Source organism: Galleria mellonella, unplaced genomic scaffold (assembly GCF_026898425.1).
Source record: "Galleria mellonella isolate WM207_F2 unplaced genomic scaffold, CSIRO_AGI_GalMel_v1 utg1053, whole genome shotgun sequence".
Taxonomy (NCBI): Eukaryota; Metazoa; Arthropoda; class Insecta; order Lepidoptera; family Pyralidae; genus Galleria; species Galleria mellonella.
In genome coordinates, this window is record NW_026441968.1 from 1,179,356 (window position 1) to 1,197,536 (window position 18,181).

Below are 18,181 nucleotides of genomic sequence, written 5' to 3' on the forward strand. Positions count from 1 at the left end.
TGTAATATATCTAACGATATTTATTGCTATTATCTTTAGTTAACGATAAAATAACAAAAGTGACTTAAAAATTCGGGTCAAATAGCTCTTAGCAATTTTTCTGGCTACGATCCCATATTTTTATGATGTGTTGTAATTTCTGCGACCAACCATGCCGAAAAGAGGGGTGTGCCATATAATTTTATAGGCCAGTGGCACTCAAACTTTTGGCCGTATGCCCTGACTATTTAATTTTAATTAAAAATAACAATAAAATTGTTTTTTGTTTCAATATGAAAGATTGTTATGACAATAATATGAAAGGTCCTAATGAGATTACTAAGATCTGTTACTAGAGATCAAATCAATATTTTTTATTAGAAACTAACGGCCCGGTATGTGTCGCTACGTATAAAGAGAAATAAAAAAAATAAAAAAAAAATATCAAATTCCTTTATTCAAACAAAAAAAACTGTCAACACTGAAAAAAGTTTCAATTTGACAGCACAATCCTTATCTTAAAAAAAGTTTGAATTTGACACAAAAATCCCCATTAACAAAATGATCCGCCATTTATCGAATTCTTTTGTTAGAAAAAATGTGATAAATGAAGAACCGCTCGACCGATTTTGTGCAAACTTCACATAAACCATCCACTAAATAGTCCAAACAAAGCCTAAACATTTGGTTTGGATAGGTGAGCCCGTTCTCGAGTTATTAAATTACAACGAAAAGTGACATTAATTTATATATATATATATATTTTGTCTGTCTAGACGTTTGTTCAGGCGTCGCACAAAAACTATTGCTCGTTTTTGCTTTACGACTGCGGTTTTCAACTTTTTTTTTAAAGATAAAAAAAATGTTCTCAATTTGATTGTATTTTTTATGTTCGTTACTTTATAACTTCGTCAGTTCTAAATTGATTTTGAAAATTCTTTTTTATCTAAAAGCATTTACTATAATAAGTGAATAAATATTTACAGATTGTATTTGTCTCTTTCCCTTTTGTGTGTATAAATTTATGGGTGCAGGAACTCTTCAATAACTCGTTTATTTTTTGAATTAAAAAAATTTACTTTTGTGAATTTTTTTTTATACAACTTAGAATGGCAAACAAGCTGACGGTCCACCTGATGGAAAGTTGTAACCGTCGCCTATAGACATGAGCAGTACCATGGACATAACAGAGTATACTGTTTCGCCCATGATACCCCTCATGCGTTACCATTTCTGAGGGCTCAGGTGTTATTCCTCTGTGCCCAGTAAATTCACGCCATATCCCACCCTTCAAACCGAAACACAGCCATGCAAACACAACTGCTTCACGGTTGTAACACGAATGATTGAAATATGAATTTATTATAAGAAATATTATTATGATCAATCGTTTGCTAATAACAGAGAGCGAGTGAGTGAAGTTCATGTCTATCACCGCATATATAGCAGACCGTCGAAGTCTCACTGAACTCCGTTGACGTTTTATCCATTTCACTCAATAGATGGCACCAATAGATTGATATTATAGAAATTTTAACAAAATTAAATCAATAGTTTAGTATTTAATTTAAAATAACCGGTTATTTTGATTTATATACTTAACAAATAAATAGTAAATAAATAATTGTATATTTAGTCAAAAGAAACAAATCTTTCCCCTTTATAATAATAAGTCTAGAAAAATTAATGTAGTCGAAAAATTATTAATATTCAGCCAGACAATATTTGGACGGAGATAAAATTATATACTCCTATTTATATACATAGTCTAGACATTTCGTTTTATATTTAAATTGAGGGATAAATTCTCTTGACTAAATAAGTTTTTCTATAGAGTTATACTTATTAAAAAAAAATCTAAATTCTTGGGTGATTTTCAACAAGGGATAACTTGGAGAGAAATAGTTGTACAGAAAATCTAAAAAAAAAAAAGGAAATTCTAGCTCTGAGTATCTAGTTTTCATGTTTAAACTGTTTTGTCTAGTGTGGAAAGTTCTCAAGTAATCATCCGAAACAAAAATGAAAAAAAAATTGCAAATTTTTGTTCGTCTTTAAAATGGTCTGTGGACTTCAATTTATTTTTTCATCGTGCGTAGAAGGGGACTAGGGGAAGGCGAAGAATGGACAGCAGCGTCCCTCTTAAAACATCTCTAAAGTCTAACTGCGGTTGCCAGTTAGCTTGCCAACCGTTGCAATTACTGGCAAAACCCTCCAAGGGGGAGGCATAAGCCTGAACATAAGTTTTATTTATCTAAAGTTTACTGTTGCAATCTTTTGGAGGAAATAAAGAGTATCTTAATATCTATAAGTTCATCAGTGAAGAGTTACCGGCTATATGATGATGATGATGATTGTAATTGTCAAATGTTTAGGCTCGTTTAATGCAAACGGTATCGAACCCTTAAGTCTTAGGAAAGATTTTGCCTCACTCTGCGTGTTCTACCGCTTATACAACAGATTGTGCTCAGAGGAATTATTCAATATGATGCCTACGGCCACTTTCTATCATCGTACGGCTCGCCATCGGCAGGGAGTTCACCCTCATACCTTACAGCCTAAATGGTCGCGTACAACGCGGTTTCAGAGATGCTTTCTCCCACGAACACTCAGGTTATGGAATGAGCTCCCTGCCGAGGTTTTCCCAAGAGACTACAGCATGGGGTTCTTCAAAAGGGGGGTAAAGAGGTTTCTTCAGGGTTGGCAACGCGCGCGTAATACCTCTGGTATTGCAGGAGTTCATAGGCTACGGTAACCGCTTACCATCAGGTGGGCCGTATGCTTGTTTGCCACCTGAATGGTATAAAAAAAAACATTATAAAGATTATAATACAAAATATTTAAATATTTGAATTTAAATTACAATTTTGCTTTATTTTCTGGCACAAAATAAATGAAATAATTGCAGTTCAAACTCGAATATGGCGATACATCAATGTCATTATGATTGACGTTGCTTACGGAAATGACTTATGAAAATTGCTAAATAACTGTCAAACATCAGATTTCTTTGTGTTGCCTTCGTTTAAAAATTCATATCCGCACTTTATGCAAATTGAAGCTAGAAGTAAAAACAAATTCGTTCCACTTTTAAACTCAATTGTGATGTCATTTTTGAACGTATGATGTTTGACGCAATGTAACAAACGAAATAATAGAGAAACTATTTTATTTTCAAGAAAATAATTTAATAAAATTTCTTATATTTCGCCTACAACTTTGGAAAATTTTCAAATTTTTGGGGTTAGTCAGGGGAAACAAATATTTTACTGAACTAGGTCTTATATTGCGGAATTCCATACCACTGGTTATTTGATCAGAATTATTTTGTTTAATTCCGCTAATATTAGTATGCATGTGACTGCCAACACTTGACGTTTGACCACCGCTAAAGCCTGAAGATACTTCGTTGAGGTGAAATATGTATCACAAAACGCGCGTGGACAAGATTGAAGCGGTCGAAAACTGATGGCTAATATGGAAGTTTGTGTTACTTGTGGTAGTAATAGTGGTGGTCAATCTTCGAGTGTTGGCAGTCACACACATACTAATATTAGCGGAATTAAACAAAATAATTCTAATCAAATAACCAGAGAAACAATCGTTTAGTATTTTTGCTTGATATCTACTTAATTGTTGTTTACGTTTAAAAAAATCTGTATTTTTCTTTTTAATATTTTATATGATATATATAATATGTAACAAACAAACCGATTTTAATATTTATATATGAAACATATATGTGACCTCGAAGAACCGACAACCGATGGGGAAGAAAGGTTCTTGAGTGGCGACCACGTACGGGTAAACGCTGTGTAGGACGACCCCCCACTAGATGGAGTGACGACCTGAAATGCGTTGCAGGGAGTCAGTGGATGCAGGTTGCTCAGGACCGTTTTCTATGACAGTCTATGAGGGAGGCTTATGTCCAGCAGTGGACGGATAATGGCTGAAATGATATGTGTGACCAGCTCAACCAATTGGCATGTAATTTGGGATACTAGGTGCTTTGGAAAGATATATTGGTTACTTATCTTAGTCTATCTAGATATCCTAGTTACGCAGACGAAGTCACGGGTTAAAACTAATATTGTAACATAGAATAAATCTGATAATGGCGTAAACATTTTGGCCTTAAAGTAAAATGATGTAATTTGAAACATGATGATATTAGGCACTATTTCTTTGTAGTATTATTAGAGAATATACATCTACACGTTACTTTAATCAAAATATAAACTTATAACAATTTTGACGTCCTAAACAGGTCTGCTTAAAAACAAGTGTTTATAATACAACCCGCCATCTTGTTGCTACGGCCATTTTGAAGGATATTATTTATTTTATCGTTACCTAGTGCCCTTTAATCTATATTACTTACTTATACGTTTCTCTCATTTAAATAATACATATTAACAAGTTTACGAAATATATACCATACGCCATGTTGTGACGGCGGCCATTTTGAAAATATTATATTCTTATATTATTGAGTTTTATTTTTATTATATATATATACAAATATATACAGTGAGACTTTGGAGCGCTGTCACAAACCATGCCTCATCTCCTATCCTGCTTTTCGTGCTTCATAGCACAACCAATCGTGCTTTGGAAGTTGATAAATTCTGGTATAAATTTAATTAGGTTGCCTATTGTTTCGAAAGAAGAAGAAGGTTTGACATATAAAAGATTTGATCTAATGATCTAAAAACACTGCAAGTTAAAAGGCAAGCTTGTGAAAAGAAAGTCAGGGGTGGCTCACCTAACGCCAAAGACAGCATGATCAGTGCCGGCGATGTCATTGACCTGCCGGCCAGTCGGGCCGCGCGCCCTCATCGGCCACCGTGGCAAAACCATCAATGCCAGTCACGTGCACATGTTGACAGCCACTGGCCCGCCACTATGAGGTCATCACTCGTCGACAGGGGTCGTCAACCGTTAACCACAATCACTTCACTTCACTTTCACAGTTGCTCGATGAGCATTTAATTTCAGAGGTCGCAAACTGTTGAACTAATTTTTATTTTATATACAATAATTTATTTTCGTTGTTTCCTTGTCCACACTTCACTGCACAATTTTTTAATAATATTAGAAAATTCTTTATCCGTTATTTATACTGGGAAATTATTAAGCGACACTTGATTCTAGTAGAATTGACAGTTTAATTGAATTTGTGTGTTTTTTTATTTACACTTATATCACTGTTACTTCTAGCCTCTGGGCAGAAGTCGTTAACATTTTCTTTTAAACAAATTATTAATTTTTTCACTGCACTTTCACTTCATCTTCTTCGTACCTTCAGTTCCAAAACTCCAGAATTGTTTATTGAAATCTGTGAACAAATATAAAATTAAATATTAATAAATAGTAATGTAATTGCGATCGAGGGAGTGATCGAGGGATAAGCGTCCCTCTTAAAACAAGAATAAGGAATAAAAAAAATTATGTGTATTTGCGTTTGAAGTTGAGAAATTCTTAGTAAAATGAAATGCGTTATCCGTGACTCAGTTTAAATAGTAAAATTAGATGATACAAAATGCGAAGATTATTCGTTAAGAAAATTTAAAATTTGATGTCTAAACGTTGAAAGGTCTATGGTCTTCTAATGTTGCAAGTCTGAAAAATATTAGTTTTATCATAATTTATTGAAATGTCTGGTCTTGAACACATTGTAAAAAACTATACTTGATGTTAAAAAAAAAAACACGAGAAAAACAAAATAAAAACACAAAATGTTTCCATATGTGAAAACTGAATCAGATCCGTTAAAAAACAAACGCGTTATAACTCATAGCGTACAATACATAAAACCCTAATGGCCACTTCACTCGGTGTCGAGTGACGCCGAGTATCGCCGAGTGTTGCCGAGTACCGACCGAGTGTCGCGAGAGCTCTGCAAGTAGCGATGGCTGCTTAAAGTGGAATATGGTAACTATACGTTTAAGGGCTGTCCATTAATTACGTCATATTTTATACTCTGTTTCAATAGAAATAATTTTTTTTATTCACAACACAGGGGGCAAACGAGCATACGGCTCACCTGATGATAAATGGAAATGTAATTAAATTAATACATAACCAGACAACAAGACAGTCTGCTGATGTAAAAAAATCGATTAATCAATTAAATATGAGTTGATAGATTAATTGGTTAAATCGAAATAAATTCCAATATAATACGATATCGAATGAATTAAAACTATTAAATGTGAGTTTATTTAAAAAAAGAATGTGGTTGAATGTAAATAATTTTTGATTGAAATTGACAATTGTAGTTTTTAAAAAAAAAATGGATAAACAATTGAAATAGAACAAAAAAAATATATATAATACTGTTGTAAATAGCAGGATGCAGTAATAAAACATATATGTATTTGTGATATAAAGTAATAAGTTTAGTGAAAAAAATACAAATACAAATACAAATACAAATACAAATAACTTTATTTTGTTTGAAAAATGGTATAAAAGATGGAATATAATATTTAAATATTGATCACATTTTTCACCAGAATCTGGCGTACAAAATTATTTAATTGTTCCACTGTACTATGCTAATACTATTTTACTGAAATCGTCATATTAAATATATGTCAGTATTAATAATAAATTATACAGATTACAAATTACAATCATTTGACAAATTACAAATTACATTAATTGAGTCACATATTTAAGCTTTAAAATATTCAAAATATTCATTAACCGAGTAGAAGCATTTTTCTATCAGCCATCTTTTCAGTTTCTATTTAAATATATTCAAGGGTAGTGTTTTTATTTCGTCCGTTAATTTATTATAAATGCTTATTGTCATACAGTAGGCATTTCTGCTATACAAAGTTGTAGTTTTATAAGGTAGTACTAAGTTTTGAGGATTCCTTGTGTTAAAATTACAGAGATCACTTTTCTTTTTAAATAAATGTAAATGTGTTCTTGCGAATATGCATACCTCATATATATATTTACATGGGACAGTAAGTACATTTAGCTCCTTGAATAATGATCGACAAGATGTACGTGAGTCAACGTTACAGATTGCCCTGATGCATTGTTTCTGTGATATAAGGGCACGGCTTGCATAATACGAGTTACCCCACAGAAGTATGGCATATCTCAAAATAGAGCTGACATAACCATGGTATGCCTGTAAAGCTGTTTCTTTATTGCTAATCCTTCTTAGTCGCCAGAGAGCATACGCGAATGAATTTACTTTATTGCATAGTTTATGAATGTGATCAGCCCAGGAACATTTATCATCCAATGAGACACCTAAAAAAGTTGTTTGTGAACTTTCTTTAATTATATTGCCTGCAAAAGTTACATTCAGTGGTTGTTTTGTCCCGTTTTTATTAATAAATTGAATATATGTAGTTTTATTATAGTTAATGTTTAAGTTATTACTCTTTAGCCATTTTATTATTTTACTTATTGTTCCATTTATTTCATTATTATATGTTTCAGTATCATTGCATGGTATCACAACGGACACGTCATCAGCAAACAGTGTACAGTTATACTGTGTAACATGGGGCAAATCGTTAATGTAAAGCAGGAATAACAAGGGTCCTAGAATACTACCTTGTGGTACGCCATTTTTGTTGACTTTTATGGATGATTTGTACCTGCTAATTTCCATGCTTGAGTCAAGTTTTGATATTTCTACATATTGTTTTCTATTGGATAGATAACTGTTTATCCATTTATTGACCAAACCTCTTATTCCATACATGTAGCATTTATGGACTAATTTTTTGTGGGATACTGAGTCAAAGGCCTTACTCATATCAAAAAAGACCGCTGTGACATAGATTCGTTTGTCCAAACAAGACAAAATGTTGTCCATGAGAGAAAAGGCTGCTGATGTTGTTGATTTACCTTTTTGAAACCCATTTTGTTCCGATTTGATCAATTTATATTTATCCAGAAATTTCAGCAATCGATTAAACATTATTCTCTCAAATATTTTCGACAAATTCGGTAAGAGAGATATTGGCCTGTGATTCCCTACTTCATGGATATTTCCTTTTTTTGGTAGCGGTCGTACAATAGAAATTTTTAAGGCTTCTGGGAAAATTCCCGTACTAAATGAAAGGTTAATTAAATAGTTCAACACTGGTGCAATCTCTCTCCTACATGCCTTTAATATCATTATCTGAATTTCATCGCAACCGGTCGATTTCGTGGATTTCAGAGATTGAATGATTTTAATAACTTCAGACTCATCTGTAGGGCATAAAAACATACTAACATGGTTTGATTGCATATTTGTAATATCATCATTGTTAGTTGTGTCCGAATTTATCATGTCAATATAATAGTTATTAAATGCGTTTGCAATGTCAGTGGGATTTTCAATTATGTCATCATTGATTATAAGTTTGTCAATATTATTAATAGCAGGATTTTTGTCCATCCTATTTTTTATTATGTCCCATGTAGTTTTACATACATTATTAGATTTTTCAATATATTTCATATTAGTTAATTTTTGAGCATGGTTAATACATCGTTTCAGAAGTTTTGAATATTTCTGATATTTCATTTTTGTATTATTGTTTGCGTTTTTATAATATGTAAAGCGTAATTTTCTTTTAATAATTACAGAATTTTTCAAACCTCTTGTTAGCCAGTTTGTATATTTTTTCTGTGGCTTGACTTTAATTTTTATTATGGGAAAACATAAGTAGTAAAACATTTTGAAAGTATCATAGAAATTTTCAAATGCAATTTCCATGTCGGTTTCTTCATAGACATTTGTCCACGATAGACTAAGTAGGCACTCGATAAATTTGGAAATGTTTTCTGGACTGTAATCCCTTTTCTTATAATACCAGAATTTAGGCATTTCAACTTTATTTATTACGTCAATCGTAAGCGATTGTGCAGTCTCATGATCTGATAATCCTAAATTATGCACTTCACTTTTACCTTCAGATATATTACTGAGTATCTGATCTAAACATGCCTTTTTTCGTGTAGGATTAGATATGTGTAATTTAAAATTGTAATTTGCTGCAATTCTTTTTAATTCAATTGTGTCATTTGAATTTTTTAAAGTGTCTATATTTAAGTCACCAGTTACAATTATTTTGTATTTTGTTTTGTGTTTCAGTTTTTCTAATAACTGTTCAAATTTTTTAAGGAATATTGTAACATTTGATGTTGGAGTTCTATAGATGCATATCACAATACATTTTATATGCGAGATCTCTATTCCGCAACACTCAAAAACATAATCCTCACAAAACTCTTTCAAAAAAGTTAATTCTTGTGTCGAAATATGACAAGAACACAATATACAGACTCCACCTCTTTTTTGATGGCTTCTCGAATATGACGTTTGAAGACGATATCCTGCAATATTTATATTACCTTCACTACCTTGTTTAATAAACGTTTCACTAAAACATAATATATCGAACTCTTTATTTTTTTCTGATAATTCTACTAATGTTATTTCTATTAGTTCTTTTTTGGTAAGTATTCCAGCAATGTTTTGATGAAAGACAGTAAAGGACTTGCTGTTGTTATTCACGAAAAATATTCTTTTCAATACGGTGCGATGTTATGCTTGAATTATGCTTTGGTATATAATAATTAGTAATTAATTTAACACGTATTTTGCTTGCATTGTCATTATTTTCTGTTTTCTTTATACATGAGTTGTAATTATTATTATTACACATGTCATATTTTTTGTTTCTTTCAATGTTAGGTGACTTACTGTTTATTTTTACTTTCAGTTTATTATAACTCAAAAAAATGTTTTCATAATATATAGTGTCAATCAATAAATTTAATTTATAACATACTTTATACATAAAATTTCTATCATAATAATTGATGTCATATAAATCCAAAAAAAATACATTATCAAAATTCTTGCAACACATATTTATGAATTCATTTAATTTATTTTCATTTAAATGTATATTATTTTTTATGCCCAGTACAATTACAGTTGGCTTATTATGGACTTTTAGGAAGTAACTTAATTCCGCAATCAATTTACTGGGATTAGTATCACACTCTCCAATGTTAACAATAATTTTATCATTTTTATTAGCATTTAATGTCTCAGTGGTTTTTAATATATCTTCGCAACGTGCATTAGGCTTGATAAAAGAACTTATTTTGTAATTTTCGTATTTACTGAATTTTCTAGAGCGGTATAGTGCTGATGCCATTCCGCGACACTGTTGTCCCCCAATTATATATATCTTATTTAGTTCATGTTTGATATCTATATTTTCATGTGTGCTCGTTTTCTCTTTTTGTATCTCTTCCTGTAACTTATTGTCATCTACTGAGTTTTGTTCTATATTTTTTTGAGTTTCGATTGTTTCTTGATAGTTATTCACAAGACATGTCTTATAAAAATCAGACATAGAACAAACTTAAAAATAATATATTGTTCTAAAAAACCTCAGTGTCAACAGCCAGTAATAAAACTTCAATAAATACATCAAGTCAACAGACGGCAATTTTATTTGCAATTAAATATAATATAATTAATAATACCTATATACAACAAGAACGAGCATATTTTACAAACAATGATGTAAAAGATTTCTTAAACAAAAAACAAAAATTGTAATTGGATATCTTAAATACCTTTGCATGCTATCACAGTGTTAGCTAAACACGAATCTTCTATCACTAATTAATCTTTGATAGTACCTTGTTTAAACAAATAAAGATTATTGTTATTAGAAATAAATCGATATTGAAATTGAGACGTTTCACAATCTCGACTCGCAACACTAGCGACATAATGGTTACATACTTGTTCTGATACATGCATATTAGTAACCCCGCCTGCGCTAACGGGATACGCTGGCGGAGCACCAGTGAAGGGTGATAGATGAGAATGAAAACAGGCCAGTTAGCCCATCATGATGAATTCATCAGGAATTAACCATGATAGTTTCCAGGGAGAACCGGGAGGAGGTCGGCCTGGTTGGGTATATTGTTAGCAATGGGGTTCTCAGTCTCCATTGCTAACAATCCCTTTCCCCCCCATGTGATTTATTGACTTAATAAATAGGTAGGTACATACATCGATACATACTTAGCAGGAATAACAAATACCACGCGGACAAAGTCGCAAGCATCAGCTAGTGTTAAATAATTCCTATGAGCATTATACAAGCGACGGAGCATGCAGTCTTTCCTCAGATTTAAGGAATCTGATACCACTTATGAGTCTGACATTAACAGAATGATGGAATTTGCTAAAACAATTGGCATATCAATGATTTTATATCATTTATTTTTAATCTGTAGATATTTCGATAAAAAATACCTTCGCCATTAGGAATTCCTTGAAAATATTTAAATTATTGCGACCTTTCGGTTTTTGGAATTCAATGAATGTTAAATAAAATTATAAATTAAAAAAAAATCGTTATTAATCTGATGACTCACGATTAATTATGGAAATAATACAAATTAGTCTTTAATTTCGTTTTAATAACGATTAATTTGCACCAAATTCGGATAATAAAGAAAAATGGACGAGACGGCGTGAAATTATTTGCAATTTTAAATTCAATTTTAATGCATCTCAATTCAAACAGACTTGTTTACAAGCATTTTTAAATCGTATTTTTTTAAATCTACTGCCGATGGCCCCGGCAAAGAATAGGCCACCCCTTCCACACCAGTTAGTGACGTAAGAGGCGACTAAGGAAACTTAATTGTCGAGGGATGGACAATAGCGTTTCCTTGAACACATCACCAAAGCCTAACTGCGGTTACCAACTCTAGGTGAGTTACCAAGTGTGGTAACTACTGAAAAAACCGCCCAAGGTATAGCTTTTTTTTATATACAACTTATAATGGCAAACAAGTTGACGGCCCACCTGATGGAAAGTGGTAACTGTCGCTTATAGGCATGAACAGTACCATGGACATAACAGAGTTATACTGTTTCGCCCATGATACCCCCCTTGCGTTGCCATTCCTGAGGACTCAGGTGTTATTCCTCTGTACCCTGTAAATTCACGTCATATCACACCCTTCAAACCGAAACATAGCTTATGTTCAGCGGTGGACAGGTAATGGCTGATATAGATAGATAGATAGATACTCTTTATTGTTTCCTTCAAAAGATTACAATAGTAAACTTATTATAAATATAAACAATTACAAGAAATAATCACAATGAGAAAACAATGGGCGACCTTATCGCTAAGAGCGATCTCTTCCAGGTAACCTTTGGATGGAGAGGAGTAATTATAAACAATTTGGTAGGAGGTACGATGAAAAATTTTGTTAGTTCTAGATATGGGAGATGTAATACATATAATAATATAAATATTATCCCTACTCATTCATATATATATATATATATATATATATATATACATACATACATACATACATACATACATACACACACACACACACAAATATATATATACATACTAATACATATACAAATAGATATACATACATACATACACACATACATACATATACATATATACATACATGCATATAAACGCCTACACAAATACATAAAAATATAAAAATACTGTTCACGAAAAGTATGCAAGAAATAAGTGTGCTAACCAGACATATAAACATATTAAGGAGATGACAACTTGCTCAAATAAAAGACCTTAAGTTTTGTTTTAAAAGTAACCAGACATTTTATATTTCATATGGAAACTGGTACAGCATTCCATAGCCGTGATATCATCATCACCAGAGGGAGATTTTGTACAAACGTCGATTGCTTCGGTACATCTGTCCCATTCGTGTTTCTACCGTGAAGCAGCTGTGTTTGCATGGCTGTGTTTCGGTTTGAAGGGTGGGATATGGCGTGAATTTACTGGGTACAGAGGAATAACACCCGAGTCCTCAGGAATGGCAACGCATGTGGTGTATCATGGGCGAAACAGTATACTCTGTTACGTCCATGACACTGCTCATGTATGTATATAGGCGACAGTTATCACTTTCCATCAGGTGGGCCGTCAGCTTGTTTGCCATTCTAAGTTGTATATAAAAAAAAGTTTTTATTAGTATCGTAAAAAAGTATTTAATTAGGTACGTAAGGTTTAATTTTAGAAGAAATAATCTTTTGCGTTTTATGGGTATGTCCAATTAGGAGAAAATTTGTTTGGTGGGCCTAAAATGTAATTACTTTGAGCGCTAAAATTACGATTTAGCTGCTTTAACCTGGACGTGATGAGGTATTTATTACGCGGTTTACCCTAAAGGTTATGTAATCGGTGTTTTATGGCCTGTGTTTTGACTAACACAAAACGATAGGGGGGAAAGGGGTTGTTAGTAATGGGCTATAGAAAAGGCCTTAAAAATAAAAAGCTCCTCGTGGCCCCCAGGAACCCATCGTGCTGAATTCAAGGTGTAATCATCACGATGGGCTAACTGACCTGCTTTTTTAGGGTGGGAAGGAATTGTTAGTAACGTGGACAACCAGTCTCATTGATAGCAATATACCCTGTCAGGTCGACCTCCCCGTGGTCCCTCTGTAACCCATCGTGTTGAATTCAAGGTGTATTTATCACGATGGGCTAACTGCCCTGCCCTTTCATTCTCACTTTATCATCCCTGATTGGTGCCCGGTCAGTGTATACCGTTAGTGCAAGCAGCGTTACCATTTCATTATCATCTATTAAAAGTAAAATACCAGGACGACCTTCACATGGTTTCCCATGGAGACCATCATGGTTAGTGTTTTTTTTTAATGGATGATAATGGAATGGTAACCCCACTCGCGCTATCGGTATACACCGGCAGGGCACCAGTGGAGGATGATAGGTGAGGATGAAGTAGGTCAGTTAGCCCATCGTGACGAATTCAACAAAAATTGTTCACGATGGTTTCCAGGGGGAACCACGTGGAGGACGACCTAATAAGGCATATTGCTAGCAATGGAGCTGTCAAACTCCATTGCTAACAATTCCTTTCCCCCATGGTTAGTGGTTGTTAAATTAGTCACTAAAAAGCAACTGACCTGCCTTAATCCTCACCTAACATGCTTAGTTGGTGCTACTCTACGAGTATGGGTTAGCATATACCCATACTTGTAGAGCAGATGGGGTTACCATTTCATCTTGACTCAGAAAAAACCACAGTAGGGGGAAAGGAATTATTAGTAGGCATAGGTAATATCAGTACTGATCTGATATCTTACCATCAGGTGAGCCGCATGCTCGTTTGCCCCATTTGAAGTAAAAAAAAAAAATTTATGTCTATATATATTTTTTTTTAGCTGACCCCGTAAACGTTGTTTTACCACTTATTGCGAAATATAAAAATCGCGATTAAAATACATGGGTTGATCGTAAAACGATGAAAATTTAAAGTTGTATGTATTTTTCAATGCTAAAGCATAAAAAAATATGTCAAAAAATAAAAAAAAAAATTTTTGGGGAGGGTCACCCTTATCATTGAGGGGTATGAAAAATAGATGTTGGCCGATTCTCAGACCTACCCAATATGCACACAAAATTTCATAAAAATCGGTAAAGCAGTTTCGGGGGAGTTTGGTAACAAACACCGCGACACGAGAATTTTATATATAAGATTTTATACAATAACAGTATAGGTATTTTATTTGATTACTTGGAAAGTGAATTATTACTGACTTCGATAACAATGTTCAAAGGAGTTTATTATTGCGCCCGAGGGAGGAAACAATATTATGTAAGTAGGTACATTATTTTCTGTTTTCTTTATTTTTGTATTTTGCGAACTCAAACAATGATTTAGGGAAAATTGTAATATATATATATATATATATATATATATATATTACACAAATCTTAAATCATTGGAAAGTATCTTCTTAAACTTCTTATACTTTAAAGGAATGATAACTGAGTTCTCAGGAATGGCAACGCATGGGTGGTATCATGGGCGAAACAGTATACTCTGTTATGTGCATGGTACTGCTCATGTCTATAAGCGACGGTTACCACTTTCCATCAGGTGGGCCGTTAGCTTGTTTGCCATTCACATTTATGATATTATTGATTTTAATTCTATGAGTTACTTATATATGTATGTCAACATATTTATTATTTTTTAATAGAAACATCTCTAATGTTTCCTCCTAATATTGTACGCATATTGCCCGCTAGCAATTAATGCTCCTTTCCACTTAGGGTTTACTGGAAAGAAAAAAAGCAATAAAGAAAAATAAATAAAAAAAAAATATTCATATATTATGAATATATAGGAAATTATTCTTCACCGCTTTGTATTATTGAAATAACATTTATATAAATTACAGCTATGCACCAAATTCATTATTTCTCTATGGGGCGGATAGTTGGCATGATATCAGGACAGTGAACAAACACCATACAAAACAAATCCGGCACTTTATGAATTTTGATCCGGATAATGGCTTTCGCGGCGGACAAACAAACAAAATATTAATATCTCGTTCGTATACATTTGGTTTGTGCTAGATTAACTTTTTAAACATGAAATAATTTTAAATCGCCGACGCGAATAGAGGATTGATTTAAGTTTAACGTGTCTATGGCGTGACAGACGAATGGGCCGATTATGATGCGTTTGTTTGTTTGAAAGCTGACATAATCGAGATTGTTCTTAGCTACAGTTTATGAAGATCCGATCAGGTGTTTCAGGGGTTAATTTTATTCTAAATCCTTGTAGATTGTGCTTACAAATAAAGCCAATTTCAATCGTGAAAAAATTTGTTAATTTGTTAAAAAAAAAAAGTATTTAAAAACTAAACTAGGTATTGAGACAATTTTAATAGAATTACTATAAGAGCAATCTGTATGTCCATTTAAAAAGAAAAAGAGTTTTCCATATCCGACTATAAGTGACGGAGTTATGAGGTAACAAAGATTCAGTTGAAAAGCACTGTGAACGTTATATAATACACTGTGACTCCTATGGTACATCTCATGCATGCCTGCCATGCATTACTTATGAGAATTATGGTATATTTTGTCTCTTCATATCAGCTGTTACTCGTAACTGACCATTGCTGAATATAGGCCTCCTCCATAATGGGAGTTTTGCCTGTTGTTGCCACACTTGGCAGGTGGATTGGCAACCGCATTTAGGCTTTTGGAGATGCTTTAAGAGGGACACTGCGGATGATACTTTGACTCTCATCATATCATCTCATCTCGGCCATTATCCGTCCACTGCTGGACTTAGGCCTCCCACATAGATTGCCATAAGAAACTGCATCTGTTCAACCTGCATCCATTGACTGCAATGCACTTGAGGTCATCACTCCATCTAGTGGGGGATTGTCCTACACTGTTTTTGCATGTACGGGGTCGCCACTCATGAACCTTTTTTTTCCCATAGGTTGTTGGTTCTTAGAGCTACGTGACCAGTCCATTGCTACTTCAGCTTGCTATTCCTTCGGGCTATGTCAATTTGCCTCTGTTACAGTATTTATTTTTTATTATTAGTAATTTATTATGTTCTTTTCAAAAAATTCACATCTTCCCTCTTAAGGAGAGGAGATGGCAAACTGACCCCCGGAAGAAGCACAGTCGGCCGAGGTTCAGGGCCCCAGGGAGAGAAACCGGCGTACATGGACATAACAGAGTATACTGTTTCGCCCATGATACCTCCCATGCGTTGCCATTCCTGAGGACTCAGATGTTATTCCTACAGAGGAATACCCAGTAAATTAACGCCATATCCCACCCTTCAAAGTGAAACACAGCCATGCAAATACAACCGCTTCACGGTAGAAACACGAATGGGACAGAGGTACCCAAGCAATCGACTTTTGTACAAAGTCTCCCTCTGGTTATGCGTCTGGTTCTCGTCACGCGGTATGGTAATATCCACCAAAAACACCCTCAAGAGTGCCCGATCTATCACCACGATATCAGGTTTGTTCGCAAGAACTTTCCTGTCCGTGATTAATTATTATAATTATTAGTAATATATAAAGCGGTAGTTACACATTAAATTTAAGTACAATTTGAATCATTTGAACGCATACAATAGCAATAAGTCGTTTATTATCGAAACCGTCTTCGTCTAGACGCCGGAATGTTTTGGACACTTGGCACTGCGCCATTACGTTAGTGTCCTTTCACACTGTCCGACACCACGATATGTGGGACGCTTGCAAATAGGGCCGAGTGCTCCGTTAGTTTTAAACGGTGTTTAACTAACTTCTTGTTAAGTTAGTTGGGTCAACTCCGTTAAAAACGATCGGTGGTCAACTAACTTTAAAAGATGCACAGAAGGGGACTAAAATAAAACTAATGGGAAGGTTGTTTGTAAAAGTAAAATGACAGAATAAATTTTAGAATAGAATAATAAACTGGTAAATAACACAAAATCTTTAATTCCTTACTTATAATATAAAAAACTGAAAGTGTGTATGTTAGTTTAATGAATGATTTAATGCATTAAATAAAGAAAGATAATAATTAAAAATAATTAATACAATTGAAAAAGCATCTACCGTTCTCTGTTCAAATGAAGCCTAAATTTAAAAATATACAGGTAAGTGCAAATATGTACTCGTTTGCGTATGTGTATCGCAGTGTTCTGTAAAATAGGTTCGCGCTCAGCATATTGCTGCAGCGCTGAGGTGCTACAGCGCAGGAATGGCAACGCATGGGAGGTATCATGGGCGAAACAGTATACTCTGTTTGTGAATGGTACTGCTTATGTCTATAAGCGACGGTTACCACTTTCCATTAGGTGGACCGTCAGCTTGTTTGCCATTCTAAGTTGCATAATATATATATATATATATATATATATATATATACGTAAAGGTTGGCTGGAAGAGATTGCTTAGCGATAAGGCCGCCTTTTGTATCACTTCTCATTAATATTTACTGTATTTGTTAGTTCTATTTTTACTTGGTGCAAAGTGTAAAATAAATAAATATATTTATAAATTATTGTACATATATACAAAACAATGCAAACATATATATAATTGCTATCCTATATTTACTCATCACAACATGATTTAACAAGTAACTATTTTTATACGTAATTACTATGAAATTTGATATTCAAGTATTATGTGGGATAGAGAAGAATACCGATCACTAATTAATCTTGGTCATTAAACAAGTGTCAGTCACGGGAACAAAGTAGCTAGCAGTCAAAACTAGTAAAATATTTTTTGTATGGATGATTTTAATGTGGATGTTTACATTTTCATACATTTTGACATATACAATGCTTGCAA

The 18,181-nt window shown here is 33.4% G+C and overlaps 2 protein-coding genes across 2 annotated transcripts in view; one reads left to right on the plus strand and one right to left on the minus strand.

The window, feature by feature from the left end:
• The window catches only part of LOC128202604 (serine/threonine-protein kinase PRP4 homolog), a 185,642-nt gene extending 182,917 nt beyond the window's left edge, over positions 1–2,725 (plus strand). Inside the window, exon 13 of the transcript XR_008253882.1 lies at positions 2,477–2,725. The gene's annotated coding sequence lies outside the window, so the exon portion shown is untranslated. The remainder of the gene's footprint in view (positions 1–2,476) is intronic.
• The window catches only part of LOC113511494 (neuropilin and tolloid-like protein 1), a 237,585-nt gene that overhangs the window by 49,459 nt on the left and 169,945 nt on the right, over positions 1–18,181 (minus strand). The window contains exon 4 of the mRNA XM_052903615.1: positions 4,742–5,314. Within this exon, the coding sequence (XP_052759575.1) occupies positions 4,742–4,781 (40 nt within the window). The 5' untranslated portion in view covers positions 4,782–5,314. The remainder of the gene's footprint in view (positions 1–4,741; positions 5,315–18,181) is intronic.